General features: G+C 51.6%; 1 protein-coding gene across 2 annotated transcripts in view; it reads left to right on the top strand.

Moving 5' to 3' along the window:
* acap1 (ArfGAP with coiled-coil, ankyrin repeat and PH domains 1) overlaps window positions 1-13,827 on the top strand; it is a 164,448-nt gene that overhangs the window by 137,229 nt on the left and 13,392 nt on the right. For both annotated transcript variants that reach the window (XM_070863210.1, XM_070863211.1), the window contains exons 14-18: window positions 5,326-5,434; window positions 8,199-8,398; window positions 10,539-10,608; window positions 11,933-12,027; window positions 12,147-12,346. In XM_070863210.1, the coding sequence (XP_070719311.1) occupies window positions 5,326-5,434; window positions 8,199-8,398; window positions 10,539-10,608; window positions 11,933-12,027; window positions 12,147-12,346 (674 nt within the window). The remainder of the gene's footprint in view (window positions 1-5,325; window positions 5,435-8,198; window positions 8,399-10,538; window positions 10,609-11,932; window positions 12,028-12,146; window positions 12,347-13,827) is intronic.

Genomic DNA, 13,827 nt, shown 5'->3' with positions numbered 1-13,827 from the left:
GTGTAGAGGGAGCTTTACTCTGTATCTAACCCTGTGCTGTACCTGCCCTGGGAGTGTTTGATGGGACAGGGTAGAGGGAGCTTTACTCTGTATCTAACCCCGTGCTGTACCTGCCCTGGGAGTGTTTGATGGGACAGTGTAGAGGGATCTTTACTCTGTATCTAGCCCCCTGTAACTGCCCTGGGAGTGTTTGATTAGACAGTGTAGAGGGAGCTTTACTCTGTATCTAACCCCGTGCTGTACCTGCCCTGGGAGTGTTTGATGGGACAGTTGTAGAGGGAGCTTTACTCTGTATCTAACCCCGTGCTGTACCTGCCCTGGGAGTGTTTGATGGGACAGTGTAGAGATAGCTTTACTCTGTTTCTAACCCTCTGTACCTGCCCTGGGAGTTTTTGATGGGACAGTATAGAGGGAGCTTTACTCTGTATCTAACCCCGTGCTGTACCTGCCCTGGGAGTGTTTGATGGGACAATGTAGAGGGAGCTTTACTCTGTATCTAACCCATGCTGTACCTGCCCTGGGAGTGTTTGATGGGACAGTGTAGAGGGAGCTTGACTCTGTATCTAACCCCGTGCTGTACCGGCCCTGGGAGTGTTTGATGGGACAGTGTAGAGGGAGCTTTACTCTGTATCTAACCCCCTGTACCTGGTACCTGGGAGTGTTTGATGGGACAGTGTAGAGGGAGCTTTACTCTGTATCTAACCCCGTGCTGTACCTGCCCTGGGAGTGTTTGATGGGACAGTTGTAGAGGGAGCTTTACTCTGTATCTAACCCCGTGCTGTACCTGCCCTGGGAGTGTTTGATGGGACAGTGTAGAGGGAGCTTTACTCTGTATCTAAACCCGTTCTGCACCTGCCCTGGGAGTGTTTGATGGGACAGTGTAGAGGGAGCTTTACTCTGTATCTAACCCCGTGCTGTACCTGCCCTGGGAGTGTTTGATGGGGACAGTGTAGAGGTAGCTTTGCTCTGTATCTAGCCCCCTGTAACTGCCCTGGGAGTGTTTGATGGGACAGTGCAGAGGGAGCTTGACTCTGTGTCTAACCCCCTGTACCTGCCCTGGGAGTGTTTGATGGGACAGTGTAGAGGGAGCTTTACTCTGTATCTAACCCCGTGCTGACCCTGCCCTGGGAGTGTTTGATGGGATAGTGTAGAGGGAGCTTTACTCTGTATCTCACCCCCTGTACCTGCCCTGTGAGCAAAAGACAGAAAGGAGATGAGGAAAAGTGGAGGGCAGAGAAACCCAAGGCAAAGAACAAAAAGGGCCACTGTACAGCAAAATTCTAAAAGGACAAAGGGTGTTAAAAGAACAAGCCTGAAGGCTTTGTGTCTTAATGCAAGGAGTATCCGCAATAAAGTGGATGAATTAACTGTGCAAATAGATGTTAACAAATATGATGTGATTGGGATTACGGAGACGTGGCTCCAGGATGATCAGGGCTGGGAACTCAACATCCAGGGGTATTCAACATTCAGGAAAGATAGAATAAAAGGAAAAGGAGGTGCGGTAGCATTGCTGGTTAAGGAGCAAATTAAGGCAATAGTTTGGAAGGACATTAGCTTGGATGATGTGGAATCTATATGGGTAGAGCTGCAGAATACCAAAGGGCAAAAAACGTTAGTGGGAGTTGCGTACAGACCTCCAAACAGTAGTAGTGATGTTGGGGAGGGCATCAAACATGAAATTAGGGGTGTGTGCAATAAAGGTGCAGCAGTTATAATGGGTGACTTTAATATGCACATAGATTGGGTTAACCAAACTGGAAGCAATACGGTAGAGGAGGATTTCCTGGAGTGCATAAGGGATGCTTTTTTAGACCAATATGTCGAGGAACCAACTAGGGGGGAGGCCATCTTAGACTGGGTGTTGTGTAATGAGAGAGGATTAATTAGCAATCTCGTTGTGCGAGGCCCCTTGGGGAAGAGTGACCATAATATGGTGGAATTCTGCATTAGGATGGAGAATGAAACAGTTAATTCAGAGACCATGGTCCAGAACTTAAAGAAGGGTAACTTTGAAGGTATGAGGCGTGAATTGGCTAGGATAGATTGGCGAATGATACTGAAGGGGTTGACTGTGGATGGGCAATGGCAGACATTTAGAGACCGCATGGATGAACTACAACAATTGTACATTCCTGTCTGTCGTAAAAATAAAAAAGGGAAGGTGGCTCAACCGTGGCTATCAAGGGAAATTAGGGATAGCATTAAAGCCAAGGAAGTGGCATACAAATTGGCCAGAAATAGCAGAGAACCCGGGGACTGGGAGAAATTTAGAACTCAGCAGAGGAGGACAAAGGGTTTGATTAGGGCAGGGAAAATGGAGTACGAGAAGAAGCTTGCAGGGAACATTAAGACGGATTGCAAAAGTTTCTATAGATATGTAAAGAGAAAAAGGTTAGTAAAGACAAACGTAGGTCCCCTGCAGTCAGAATCAGGGGAAGTCATAATGGGGAACAAAGAAATGGCGGAGCAATTGAACAAGTACTTTGGTTCGGTATTCACTGAGGAGGACACAAACAACCTTCCAGATATAAAAGGGGTCGGAGGGTCTAGTAAGGAGGAGGAACTGAGGGAAATCCTTATTAGTCGGGAAATTGTGTTGAGGAAATTGATGGGATTGAAGGCCAATAAATCCCCAGGGCCTGATGGACTGCATCCCAGAGTACTTAAGGAGGTGGCCTTGGAAATAGTGGATGCATTGACAGTCATTTTCCAACATTCCATTGACTCTGGATCAGTTCCTATGGAGTGGAGGGTAGCCAATGTAACCCCACTTTTTAAAAAAGGAGGGAGAGAGAAAACAGGGAATTACAGACCGGTCAGCCTGACATCGGTAGTGGGTAAAATGATGGAATCAATTATTAAGGATGTCATCGCAGTGCATTTGGAAAGAGGTAATATGATAGGTCCAAGTCAGCATGGATTTGTGAAAGGGAAATCATGCTTGACAAATCTTCTGGAATTTTTTGAGGATGTTTCCAGTAGAGTGGACAAGGGAGAACCAGTTGATGTGGTATATTTGGACTTTCAGAAGGCTTTCGACAAGGTCCCACACAAGAGATTAATGTGCAAAGTTAAAGCACATGGGATTGGGGGTAGTGTGCTGACATGGATTGAGAACTGGTTGTCAGACAGGAAGCAAAGAGTAGGAGTAAATGGGGACTTTTCAGAATGGCAGGCAGTGACTAGTGGGGTACCGCAAGGTTCTGTGCTGGGGCCCCAGCTGTTTACACTGTACATTAATGATTTAGACGAGGGGATTAAATGTAGTATCTCCAAATTTGCGGATGACACTAAGTTGGGTGGCAGTGTGAGCTGCAAGGAGGATTCTATGAGGCTGCAGAGCGACTTGGATAGGTTAGGTGAGTGGGCAAATGCATGGCAGATGAAGTATAATGTGGATAAATGTGAGGTTATCCACTTTGGTGGTAAAAACAGAGAGACAGACTATTATCTGAATGGTGACAGATTAGGAAAAGGGCAGGTGCAAAGAGACCTGGGTGTCATGGTACATCAGTCATTGAAGGTTGGCATGCAGGTACAGCAGGCGGTTAAGAAAGCAAATGGCATGTTGGCCTTCATAGCGAGGGGATTTGAGTACAAGGGCAGGGAGGTGTTGCTACAATTGTACAGGGCCTTGGTGAGGCCACACCTGGAGTATTGTGTACAGTTTTGGTCTCCTAACCTGAGGAAGGACATTCTTGCTATTGAGGGAGTGCAGCGAAGGTTCACCAGACTGATTCCCGGGATGGCGGGACTGACCTATCAAGAAAGACTGGATCAACTGGGCTTGTATTCACTGGAGTTCAGAAGAATGAGAGGGGACCGCATAGAAACGTTTAAAATTCTGACGGGGTTAGACAGGTTAGATGCAGGAAGAATGTTCCCAATGTTGGGGAAGTCCAGAACCAGGGGTCACAGTCTAAGGATAAGGGGGAAGCCATTTAGGACCGAGATGAGGAGGAATTTCTTCACCCAGAGAGTGGTGAACCTGTGGAATTCTCTACCACAGAAAGTTGTTGAGGCCAATTCACTAAATATATTCAAAAAGGAGTTAGATGAAGTCCTTACTACTAGGGGAATCAAGGGGTATGGTGAGAAAGCAGGAATGGGGTACTGAAGTTGCATGTTCAGCCATGAACTCATTGAATGGCGGTGCAGGCTCGAAGGGCCGAATGGCCTACTCCTGCACCTATTTTCTATGTTTCTATGTTTCTATGTTTAATGGGACAGTGTAGAGGGAGCTTTACTCTGTATCTAACCCCCTGTATCTGCCCTGGGAGTGTTTGATGGGACAGGGTAGAGGGAGCTTTACTCTGTATCTAAACCCCTGTACCTGCCCTGGGAGTGTTTGATGGGACAGTGTAGAGGGAGCTTTACTCTGTATCTAACCCCGTGCTGTACCTGCTCTGGGAGTGTTTGATGGGATAGTGTAGAGGGAGCTTTACTCTGTATCTCACCCCCTGTAGCTGCCCTGGGAGTGTTTAATGGGACAGTGTAGAGGGAACTTTACTCTGTATCTAACCCCCTGTACCTGCCCTGGGAGTGTTTGATGGGACAGTGTCGAGGGAGCTTTACTCTGTGTCTAACCCCCTGTGTCTGCCCTGGGAGTGTTTGATGGGACAGTGTAGAGGGAGCTTTACTCTGTATCTCACCCCCTGTACCTGCACTGGGAGTGTTTGATGGGACAGTGTAGAGGGAACTTTACTCTGTATCTAACCCCCTGTACCTGCCCTGGGAGTGTTTGATGGGACAGTGTCGAGGGAGCTTTACTCTGTGTCTAACCCCCTGTGTCTGCCCTGGGAGTGTTTGATGGGACAGTGTAGAGGGAGCTTTACTCTGTATCTCACCCCCTGTACCTGCACTGGGAGTGTTTGATGGGACAGTGTAGAGGGAACTTTACTCTGTATCTAACCCCCTGTACCTGCCCTGGGAGTGTTTGATGGGACTGTGTAGAGGGAACTTTACTCTGTATCTAACCCCCTGTACCTGCCCTGGGAGTGTTTGATGGGACTGTGTAGAGGGAGCTTTACTCTGTATCTAACCCCCTGTACCTACCCTGGGAGTGTTTGATGGGACTATGTAGAGGGAGCTTTACTCTGTATCTAACCCCCTGTACCTGCCCTGGGAGTGTTTGATGGGACAGTGTAGAGGGAGCTTTACTCTGTATCTAACCCCCTGTACCTGTGCAGAAATGTTCCCTAATGCTGCACTGACACATTGCACTCGATGGTTTGAAATATTAAGCTGTTTACCTGCAACGTTCGATGCCTGCAGCCTTGAACCAGGTTCCCTATTTTTACCGCTTTCTTGTGTTTGCTGCAGGAGCTGCATGCTGCAGGCTGACTCGGAGAAACACCAGCAAACCTGGATCCTGGCCGTACAGTCCAGCATCGCGACGGCTTTCAACGAGAGACGAGAGGACAACTATTCGGTACTGTCGCGCTCATCAAAGGCCAACATATTGTCTTAGCCTCCAACTCAACCCACTCCACCCACTGACTCTCACTGGGGTACAGTCCCACACACACTGACTCTCACTGGGGTACAGTCCCACACACACTGATTCTCACTGGGGTACAGTCCCACACACACTGACTCTCACTGGGGTACGGGTCCCACACACACTGACTCTCACTGGGGTACGGTCCCACACACACTGACCCTCACTGGGGTACGGGTCCCACACACAGACTCTCACTGGGGTACGGGTCCCACACACACTGACTCTCACTGGGGTACAGTCCCACACACACTGACTCTCACTGGGGTACGGGTCCCACACACACCGACTCTCACTGGGGTACGGGTCCCACACACACTGACTCTCACTGGGGTACGGGTCCCACACACACTGACTCTCACTGGGGTACGGGTCCCACACACACTGACTCTCACTGGGGTACGGGTCCCACACACACTGACTCTCACTGGGGTACGGGTCCCACACACACTGACTCTCACTGGGGTACAGTCCCACACACACTGACTCTCACTGGGGTACGGGTCCCACACACACTGACTCTCACTGGGGTACAGTCCCACACACACTGACTCTCACTGAGGTATGGGTCCCACACACACTGACTCTCACTGGGGTACAGTCCCACACACACTGACTCTCACTGGGGTACAGTCCCACACACACTGACTCTCACTGGGGTACAGTCCCACACACACTGACTCTCACTGAGGTACAGGTCCCACACACACTGACTCTCACTGGGGTATGGGTCCCACACACACTGACTCTCACTGAGGTACAGGTCCCACACACACTGACTCGCACTGGGGTATGGGTCCCACACACACCGACTCTCACTGGGGTATGGGTCCCACACACACTGACTCTCACTGGGGTACAGTCCCACACACACTGACTCTCACTGAGGTACAGGTCCCACACACACTGACTCTCACTGGGGTATGGGTCCCACACACACCGACTCTCACTGGGGTACGGGTCCCACACACACTGACTCTCACTTGGGTATGGGTCCCACACACTGACTCTCACTGGGGTTACAGTCCCACACACACTGACTCTCACTGGGGTAATCGTCCCACACACACTGACTCTCACTGGGGTACGGGTCCCACACACACTGACTCTCACTGGGGTACGGGTCCCACACACACTGACTCTCACTGGGGTACAGTCCCACACACACTGACTCTCACTGAGGTATAGGTCCCACACACACTGACTCTCACTGGGGTATAGTCCCACACACACTGACTCTCACTGAGGTATGGGTCCCACACACAGACTCTCACTGGGGTATGGGTCCCACACACACTGACTCTCACTGGGGTACAGTCCCACACACACTGACTCTCACTGAGGTACAGGTCCCACACACACTGACTCTCACTGGGGTATGGGTCCCACACACACTGACTCTCACTGGGGTATGGGTCCCACACACACTGACTCTCACTGGGGTACAGGTACCACACACACTGACTCTCACTGGGGTACAGTACCACACACACTGACTCTCACTGGGGTCCGGGTCCCACACACACTGACTCTCACTGGGGTATGGGTGCCACACACACTGACTCTCACTGGGGTATGGGTCCCACACACTGACTCTCACTGGGGTTACAGTCCCACACACACTGACTCTCACTGGGGTAATCGTCCCACACACACTGACTCACACTGGGGTACGGGTCCCACACACACTGACTCTCACTGGGGTACGGGTCCCACACACACTGACTCTCACTGGGGTATGGGTCCCACACACACTGACTCTCACTGGGGTACGGGTCCCACACACACTGACTCTCACTGGGGTACAGTCCAATATCTCAGCCAAATGTTCTTGCTTAACATATCTAGACAGTGATTGCGGGCATGATATTCAATCATGAAGTTGTATCACAGCCAAGGCAGATTGTTGCTTGCTTGACATCTCACAACTGTACTTTCCCACAGGGATTACTGGGCAGTGATTGGGAACAGGAGCCCTGGCTGATTTTCACTCCTCTCTAACCCAGGGGCACTGAAGCTAATCGTAGCCCTTTAATAAGAACATAAGAATTAGGAGCAGGAGTCAGCCATTCGGCCCCTCGAGCCTGCTCCGCCATTCAATAAGATCACGGCTGATCTTCGACCTCAATTCCACTTTCCCGTCGATCTATTGATCTCTGCCTTGAATATTAAGTGAATCAAGGGATTTGCGGCAATGATCAACGATTCAGCCTCCACAGCCCTCTGGGGCAGAGAATTCCAAAGATTCACCACCCTCTGAGTGAAGAAGTTTCTCCTCATCTCAGTCTTAAATGGCCGACCCTTTATCCTGAGACTGTGACCCCTGGTTCTAGACTCCCCAGCCCGGGGGAAACATCCTCCCTGCATCTACCCTGTCAATTCCCCTCAGAATCTTAAATGTTTCAATGAAATCACCTCTCATTCTTCTAAACTCCAGACAACACAGGCCCAATCGACTCAATCTCTCCTCATCGGAGGATCCCCCAATGCCGGGGATTAATCGAGTGAACGTTTGTTGTACTGCCTCTAAGGCAAGTATGTCCGTCCTCAAAGAGACCAAAACTGCGCGCAGTACTCCAGGTGTGGTCTCACACACACCTTGCACCCCTCCAAGTTGCGGACTCCAGCTTTTAAGAGCTGTTTTTTGTAGCGGTGAGCTGCCTATGTTAAAGTTCTGCTCGACGGCCTTTTACAGAAGTTGGAACGGACTTCGTCGTTGTCAACAGGAGCCTTCGATTTCCCCGGCGAAGCTAGACCGGGAAAGGAGAAGGGCCTGGAGCAGGTGCAAAGCATCCCTGGGAACGCTCAGTGCTGTGACTGCAGCGAGCAACTGCCGGAGTGGGCCAGCATCAACCTGGGCATCACCCTATGCATCGAATGCTCCGGGATACACAGGTAACGGGGCCAGAGAGGGGTCGCGGCGGGACACCAGCCCAGACAACGCGGAGCGCCCGCGGAGCACTGAACGCGGGTTTTGTTGGCCAGGTCTCACTTCACCGTGTCACTGCACGCTCATCAGAGGCAGTCCCTCGGAATCGAGGAAGACTTGCTTCCACTCTAAAAGTGAGTTCTCAGGTGACTGAACAGTCCAATACGGGAACCACAGTCCCTGTCACAGGTGGGACAGACAGTGGTTGAGGGAAGGGGAGGGTGGGACTGGTTTGCCGCACGCTCCTTCCGCTGCCTGTGCTTGGTTTCTGCACGCTCTCGGCGATGAGACTCGAGGTGCTCAGCGCCCTCCCGGATGCACTTCCTCCACTTAGGGCGGACTGGTCTTTGGCCAGGGACTCCCAGGTGTCGGTGGGGATGTTGCACTTTATCAGGGAGGCTTTGAGGGTGGTCCCTTGTAATGTTTCCTCTGCCCACCTTTGGCTCATTTGCCGTGAAGGAGTTCCGAGTAGAGCGCTTGCTTTGGGAGTCTCGTGTCAGGCATGCAGACAATGTGGCCCGCCCAGCGGAGCTGGTCGAGTGTGGTCAGTGCTTCGATGCTGGGGATATTGGCCTGGTCGAGAACGCTAACGTTGGTGCGTCTGTCCTCCCAGGGGATTTGTAGGACCTTGTGGAGACATTTCCGGTGGTATTTCTCCAGCAACTTGAGGTGTCTACAGCACTGCGCAGTACGGCTGGTCAAACGCCTCTCGGCTCTGGCACCGGGGTTCAAAGAGACCGGCCCTGACTCTTTTCTGTCCCGCTACCCAAAGTCTGATGGCAGGAGGCTGAGAAAGGGTTTCACCGGCCAAATCTTTATGAGAATAGCCTGGTACGGAGGCAGCCTTGGAATCAGAATCAAGGAACAGTGGATACCTGCATGGGATCCTGCTGGAAATAAGGCGGCCAGTTAATTATGTAATTCCTGCATGTTTTTAGAGAAGGTGCACATATAGCTAGTTGGTTTCAAAAGCTCTTACTCAGAGGTGGCCTATTATTAGAGCTAGACGGCCACTGAACACTCATCATCATCATCATAGGCGGTCCCTCGAACGAGGATGACTTGTTTCCACAACAAAAAGGATGAGTTCACAGGTGTTTCAATGAAGGACCCGATGTTCCAGTCCTGAACTCCAGTTGAAGGGTGGAAGATGCCTGTGGGTGGATTTTTTTAACGTGGGGTGGCCGTTGCACACCAGCCACCACACGGGCTCAACAGAGCGAGGTATAGTCCAGTAGCAATAGTTGAACCAGGACGACTGGAGACCTGCTCTGCTCCACGGACCCAGTGCGCACACATATCGCAGTGGGACTGCCAATGATGATGATAATGGCGCTACACCACTGGGTGGCAATGTCGCGCCACATACACTCTCCCTGAAATGTGAGCTGTGATAACGGAGAAGATAAGACAATTTTGCAGGGTGATAAATATTCCCCCTTACCAAAGTAACAGCTGAAGCCTAGACACGTTATCTCCAATCTAGATATAATTCTTACACAACTCTATGAAGCTTCTTAAACTGTACTAACTGGACAGTCCTGATTTCTTTGGAGTCCAACTAACTTAATCTAAATTGTGCGTTATCATGCAGTGCTCCAGGGTGAGCCGGCTTATAAACTGACAAAGTACAAGCGTGCGTTGACGTCTGACTGGCCCTTTAAAGGGGTCACACGGTGCAAACAATCAATTTTAGGGAACATTGCCTGGTTACGCATTCCTTAATACCCTTACCAACAAAAGTCGATCAATCTCAATTGTGAAATGATCAATTGACCCACCACCGGCCTCAACAGCTTTTCAGGGGAAGAGAGTTCCCGATTTCCCCTGAACGGCCTGGCTCTAATTTGAAGGTTACGCCCCCTTGTTCCAGACTCTCTTAATTCTACAATGGTCAGTCAGAATAGCGGTGAGGGGGAGAGCGGCTGAGGTTCAGGAACACTGATGGACAGCGCGGGGGGAGGGTCACGGAGAGTGGGGTCGTTATTCACCCAGTGACCCAGGAGCCCTGGGAACAAGGGTCCCGGGGAATGAGCGCCAGGATTGGGCCCTGGGAGTGAGCGCTGAGCGAGTGAGAGCTAACTTTGTTTGCCTTGTATCCCACAGGAGTCTAGGTGTCCATTTTTCCAAAGTCCGTTCACTGACTCTTGATTCCTGGGAGCCTGAATTGTTGAAGGTGAGAACTGTGCGAGGTCGGTATGGTACCACACAACGGCACGAAGTATTCTGCATATGGTATTCCCCATTCCCCCTCTCTCCCCATTCCCCCTCTCTCTCCCCTTCCCCCCTCTCCCCTTCCCTCTCTCTCCCCTTCCCCCTCTCTCTCCTCTTCCCCCTCTCTCTCCTCTTCCCCCTCTCCCCTTCCCCCTCTCCCCTTCCCCCCTCTCTCTCTCCTTCCCCCTCTCTCTCCCCTTCCCCCCTCTCTCTCCCTTTCCCCCTCTCTCTCCCCTTTCCCCCTCTCTCTCCCTTTCCCCCCTCTCTCTCCCTTTCCCCCCTCTCTACCCTTCCCCCTCTCTCCCCTTCCCCCCTCTCTCTCCCTTTTCTCCCTCTCTCTCCCTTTCCCCCCTCTCTACCCTTCCCCCTCTCTCCCCTTCCCCCTCTCTCTCCCCTTCCCCCTCTCTCCCTTTCCCCCCTCTCTCCCTTCCCCCCCTCTCTCCCCTTCCCCCTCTCTCTCCCCTACCCCCTCTCTCTCCCCTTCCCCCCTCTCTCTCCCTTTCCCCCCTCTCTACCCTTCCCCCTCTCTCCCCTTCCCCCCTCTCTCTCCCTTTTCTCCCTCTCTCTCCCTTTCCCCCCTCTCTACCCTTCCCCCTCTCTCTCCCCTTCCCCCTCTCTCTCCCCTCTTCCCCCTCTCTCTCCCCTTCCCCCTCTCTCCCTTTCCCCCCCTCTCTCCCTTCCCCCCTCTCTCCCTTTCCCCTCTCTCTCCCCTTCCCCCTCTCTCTCCCCTTCCCCCTCTCTCTCCCCTTCCCCCCCTCTCTCTCCCCTTCCCCCCTTTCTCTCCTCTTCCCTCTCTCTCCCCTTTCCCCTCTCTCCCCTTCCCCCTCTCTCCCCTTCCCTCTCTCTCCCCTTCCCCCTCTCTCTCCCTTTCCCCCCTCTCTCCCTTCCCCCCTCTCTCCCTTTCCCCCCTCTCCCCTTTCCCCTCTCTCCCCTTTCCCCTCTCTCCCCTTCCCCCTCTCTCCCCTTCCCTCTCTCTCCCCTTCCCTCTCTCTCTCCCTTTCCCCCCTCTCACTCCCCTTTTCCCCTCTCCCTCCCCTTCCCTCTATCTCCCCTTTCACCCCTCTCTCCCCTTTCCCCACCTCTCCCCTTCTCCCTCACTCTCCCCTCCCTCTTCGCTCTGTCTCCTCTCAATCTCTGTACGTTCATTGATTGCCTCTCCCCTCACCCTGCCCCGCTTGAATTCCCCCCTCGCTCTCCCTCCCTCGCTCTCCATCCCCTCCATCACTCTCCCCCTCCCCCTCAGTCTCCATCCCCTCCCTCACTCTCCCTGTCTTTCTCACAAACAGCTGATGTGTGAGTTGGGGAACTCCAACATTAATCAGATCTACGAAGCTCGGATTGACGAGATGACGGTGAAAAAGCCTCACCCTGGATCTCCCCGGTAAGGAACGCCAGTGTGGGGTCAACTCAGGGAGGGTCCTGTTTGTTGAAATCCTGAAAGTAGAAATGTACCGGCCAGACTAAAAGACGGCCTCTATCACTGCTCTCCTCCTCACACAGACAGGAGAAGGAAGCCTGGATTCAGGCCAAGTACGTGGAGAAGAAATTCATCCAGAAATTCCCAGAGAGTGGCATCAGGCTGCGTCGGTGGAGCTTAAAGCGGAACCAGCATACCAATACACTGGAGAAAGCCCAGAAACCGGAAAAACCACCCAAACCATTCCTGAAGCCGAGAGGGAAAACATTGCCCCTCAGCCCAGGTAAGATCATTAAATACCTGACTCCTGGGAATGGACCAACCTCACGGTCACTTCAAACTCCTGCGACTGAGTTACATACAAACATAGAAAATAGGAGCAGTAGTAGGCCATTCGGCCCTTCGAGTCTGCTCCGCCATTCAATATGATCATGGCTGATCCTCTATCTCAACACCATATTCCTGCTTTTTCCCCGTACCCCTTGATGCCTTTTGTGTCTAGAAATCTATCTATCTCCCTCTTAAATATATTCAGTGACTTGGCCTCCACAGCCTTCTGTGGTAGAGAATTCCACAGGTTCACCACCCTCTGAGTGAAAACATTTCTCCTCATCTCGGTCCTAAATTTCCTACCCCGTATCCTGAGACTGTGACCCCTTGTTCTAGACTTCCCAGCCCCGGGAAACATCCTCCCCACATCCAGTCTGTCCAACCCAGTCAGAATTTTATACCTTTCAATGAGATCCCCTCTCATTCTTCTAAACTCGAGTGAATACAGGCCTAGTCGACCCAATCTCTCCTCATACAACAGTCCTGCCATCCCAGGAATCAGCCTGGTGAACCTTCGCTACACTCCCTCTGTTATGTCTTTAGATGCTCTGATAATGACTCCACGAGGCAATGTATTGCACTTGAACTGTAGTGACCTTACTCCATTTACTATAACTCCAGAGTGATGATCACACCTGGTGGCCTGTCTTTTATACTAGGCCTGGCACACCTGTACAGGTAACCTATAAGTCTCCCACTGCAGTGCCCCCTGGTGGCACACCTTAGTGACCATACAGCTGGTGTACATGTTTCCCATAATAGTGCTCTCTGCTGGCATATCATGTGTAATAGTACAAGCAGTAAACATGTCTGGATACATGACACCCTCGATGGCAGGTTCAGGTTCAACTGTTTTCCATCACTCCAATCCGCCAGTGATACTCGAGTCTCCTCACCTCAGTCAATGTCATCATCCACCCAAATCTGGGAGGTCCCTCTCGAATCATAGAATAGTTACAGCACAGAAGGAAGCCATTCATAAGAAGATAAGAAATAGGAGCAGGAGTAGGCCATACGGTCCCTCGAGCCTGCTCCGCCATTTAATACGATCATGGCTGATCTGATCATGGACTCAGGTCCACTTACCTGCCCGCTCCCCATAACCCCTTATTCCCTTATCGTTTAAGAAACTGTCCATCTCTGTCTTAAATTTATTCAATGTCCCGGCTTCCACAGCTCTCTGGGGCAGCGAATTCCACAGATTTACAACCCTCCGAGAGAAGAAATTCCTCCTCATCTCGGTTTTAAATGGGCGACCCCTTATTCTAAGATTATGCCCCCTAGTTCTAGTCTCCCCCATCAGTGGGAACATCCTCTCTGCATCCACCTTGTCAAGCCCCCTCATAACCTTATACGTTTCGATAAGATCACCTCTCATTCTTCTGAATTCCAATGAGTAGAGGCCCAACCTCCTCAACCTTTCCTCATAAGTCA

The sequence above is a fragment of the Pristiophorus japonicus genome, chromosome 20 (assembly GCF_044704955.1).
Source record: "Pristiophorus japonicus isolate sPriJap1 chromosome 20, sPriJap1.hap1, whole genome shotgun sequence".
NCBI classification, from domain to species: Eukaryota; Metazoa; Chordata; class Chondrichthyes; family Pristiophoridae; genus Pristiophorus; species Pristiophorus japonicus.
Note: the sequence above shows the minus strand (reverse complement) of the source record. Positions and strands in the feature narration are given on the sequence as shown.